The sequence below is a fragment of the Ursus arctos genome, unplaced genomic scaffold (assembly GCF_023065955.2).
Source record: "Ursus arctos isolate Adak ecotype North America unplaced genomic scaffold, UrsArc2.0 scaffold_22, whole genome shotgun sequence".
NCBI classification, from domain to species: Eukaryota; Metazoa; Chordata; class Mammalia; order Carnivora; family Ursidae; genus Ursus; species Ursus arctos.
Window position 1 is genome coordinate 56,906,209 of NW_026622897.1, and position 3,350 is coordinate 56,909,558.

At 40.5% G+C, this 3,350-nt stretch overlaps 1 protein-coding gene across 1 annotated transcript; it reads right to left on the minus strand.

Annotated features, from left to right (window-relative positions):
- Nucleotides 1-879: 879 nt before the first annotated feature.
- LOC113269506 (olfactory receptor 51A7-like) lies at nt 880-1,815 on the minus strand. Its single transcript, XM_026518385.2, has one exon. It carries the CDS (start codon nt 1,813-1,815, stop codon nt 880-882), a length of 936 nt encoding a protein of 311 aa, XP_026374170.1.
- Between the last annotated feature and the right edge of the window lie 1,535 nt (nt 1,816-3,350).

The following is a 3,350-nucleotide window of genomic DNA, read 5'->3' on the forward strand; positions in this document are numbered from 1 at the left end:
AATATATCATAGTTCAAAATACCAAGTGCTTAAACAAACATGAGAGCCATTATTTTAAAGTAGTAAAGCATATCAGTGTTTTAAAAATTACTGAATTACTAGCTTTCGTATCTCCTACCAATAGCAGAAGAGTCCCTCTGTTCTCCTTTTAGTAACTATAATTTCTTGGAACCCTGTGTAATATGGAGGAAAAATCTGGTCTGTCTTAAAGAATGTTATGAGAGGGCTTATTGCCATATTTCAAGGCTATGAAAGCTCTAACATAAAAGAGAATCACTGGTTGTCCCTATTTGGTTACTAAGGAAAGAGCAAAGAGGAAATTTTTAACCGATTTGCACTTGACAATACGCTTCTTTCCTTAAATGGGAAATCAAGGATTTGCATTAAATAGACTGAAGACCCCTCAACAAGTTTATGTCTGGAGGCTGCCTGAAAGAAAATCCATAATTGGATTGGGGTAACGTCCTTTCACTTCCAGTTCCTTCCGTATTCCTTTACTATAAGCGGGCACAAGCTCTACTCCCATGTGTATTTATCCTTGTGCTGTAATAAATAGTGTAACTAAAATTCTAAATCAGTGTATTGATGCATGATTTTAATAGTATTGCCAAACTTCTCCCTCTCTCTCTGTCAAATCAATCAATCAATCAATCAGTCAATAAAAATCTTTAAAAAATAGTATTGCAAAACTATTCCATACTTACCTGTCAATGCCCATGTCAGTCCTAGGCTCACAGACCTCAGTGCCCAGCCCATATGTTGTAGTGATTACAGGAATGATTAAGGAAGATAAGAATAAATGTCCATAATATTTTGCTTAGAAATATATTATTTTATTCTCTGATCTTGGCTCACCTTGCCTTACTTTTCCCCGTACCTTCATTTTAGACCTAATTTTCCCCAAACCTTCTTACGAATTTGCCGTGTCTTCACACAGTATACAATAGGGTTCATCAGAGGTGGTACTAGCAAGAAAATGTCAGCAATGAGGATCATGGCCACTGGGGACTTGTGCTTGCCAAAACGGTGCATGGAGGCCAGAGCAATGATGGGCACATAGAAGATGAGCACAGCACAGATGTGGGAGACACAGGTGTTGAGGGCCTTGAGCCGCTCCTTATGGGATCCAATGCCCATCACGGTCTTCAGGATGAATATGTAGGACACAGCAATGAACACACTGTCTGACATCATACAGAGGGCAACGAAGAAACCATAGAAAAAGTTGACCGTGTTGTCAGAGCAGGCCAGCTTCATGACGTCCTGGTGCAGACAGTAAGAGTGAGAAAGTAGGCTTTTCCTACAATATGTCAGTTTTTGGAGAGTGAAAGGAAATGGGAGCACTAAGAGCATGCTTTTAATGAGAAACACCAGGCCCATTTTGGCAACTCTGGCATTGGTGAGGATAGAGCTATATCTCAGAGGGTTGCGTATGGCCAAAAACCGGTCAAAAGACATGACCAGGAGCACTGAGGATTCCATATCTGTAAATCCATGGATAAAGAATTCTTGAGCAAAGCAGGCATTTGGGGAAATTCCTGTAGCATTGAAAACAAAGATCCTCAGCATAGTAGGGAGGGATGAGAGGGAGAGGCCCAGGTCAGAGACGGCCAGCATGGAGAGGAAATAGTACATGGGGGCGTGGAGTGAGGGCTCTGTCCTGATCACAAAGAGGATAGTGAAATTGCCAAGGATGGCCACCAGGTACATGAGGCAGATGGGGACAGAGATCCAAACATGAACATGTTCCAGTCCTGGGATTCCAATCAGGAAGAAGGTGGTGATCTCAATTTTAGAGGAATTGAGAGTGTGCATGATGAATCAGCTGTAAAGTATTTATTCCCAGATCTGAAATGACACTTTCAAACGTAAGTCTATTATGCACATTTCCCTCCTTTCAGCACTTTCCTCTGAGACGTAAAATGAAATTTTGCAAGACTCATATCAAGAGATAAAAGAATGAAGTGTTTCTTCTGAACAAGCTATTGATAATAGAGTCAGATAATGTTAATTGGTAAGGACAACCAGAAATATAGGAACTATCTTGACCAATCACATTTCTCCATAAAGTCCTCAGAAAAAACACCCACATAAAGAGCAGTGACCTGCAAATAAATTACCCCTTTTCTATTAGTATTTGCCCCTCCCCACCCCCAATCCAATGAAAAATTTTATACAGTTAGGCTGAACCATAAGATAACAATTTTTGCTTGGTCCAGAGTGAGACCAGAATTAAAAACAAAACAAAACAAAACAAAACAAAACTGGAAACTGCCGGAAGTCGATTTTAAGAGAGCAGATACTAAGTGGTTTCTCCAATTTCTGTAGTCTTTTCCTCCAAATGTTTTTCAGGCCAGGACTCAAGCTTCGAAAGCTGACCTTACTCACAAGCTTTCCACAGGAAGAAGTACAAAGAACGGATAGAAAATAGGTCCTGTGTGCTTGACTGTTAACCCTCTCCTATAGTATAGTGAAAAATCCCATTTTCTTGAATGGAAGCAGATAGAATGCTCTTTAAAATGAGTAATCCATATCAGTGCTCTGCATCCATGAGCATGGGAGGAGAGAGAGATTCTTAGACTTGCTTTACAGGCCAGCATACACTCTCATAAGCACAAAGCGACACTGCCAACTGGACTATAGGCCAGCCATGGTGGGTGGCAAGGTGAGAGACATAGCATGTTGGTGATGAGGGAGACTGGTATTCTCTGGATCTTTTTTTTTTTTTTTTTTCCTGACACCATAAGGTAAATAGATGTTCTACAACTATAGTTTGTTTTTATAGACAACTGAGCTCACTCTGGACCTTTGAGAGTTTTCTCTTTCTTTATGGAATTAATTTAATCAGGGACAATGGCGTTGCAAGATACATAGAGCATATTGGTTTCTACCCCTTTGCCTAGAGAAGGGAGGGTTTAATTCAGAAGCTTGGGCTTTGTCCAGAGCACTCTTGCCTATTAAGAATCAGAAACACAAGCTTTTCAATTAGTTCATCTTCCTCTCTGCTCCCCTGAGGTCAGGGGATGAGACTGAGAGTGCCAACCTTCTTGTCACCTGGTTGAAACCAGTCCCCAACTTTAGGTGAGGTCCAAAAGTTACCACGTTAACATGAGAAAAGACAACTTTATCTCTCTCATCGCACAGCAAATTCCAAGGGAAATCAGTGCCAAAAACAAGCATGAAGACCAAATACATTTATTATGAATCACAATATTGCAGTGACTAATTCCTTTCACTCACAAAGCATTTATGCCCCTACGTATTTTTCTGTTAAATATCCTCAAACATTCCAGCAGGCTTGCCATCTCACTACTATACTTGCCCTTTCCTCAGCACTAACAGCTTTCTCA

Excerpts from the sequence above, each read along its gene's own strand:
- LOC113269506 (XM_026518385.2), bottom strand. The coding sequence starts at position 1,815 with ATGCACACTCTCAATTCCTCTAAAATTGAGATCACCACCTTCTTCCTG.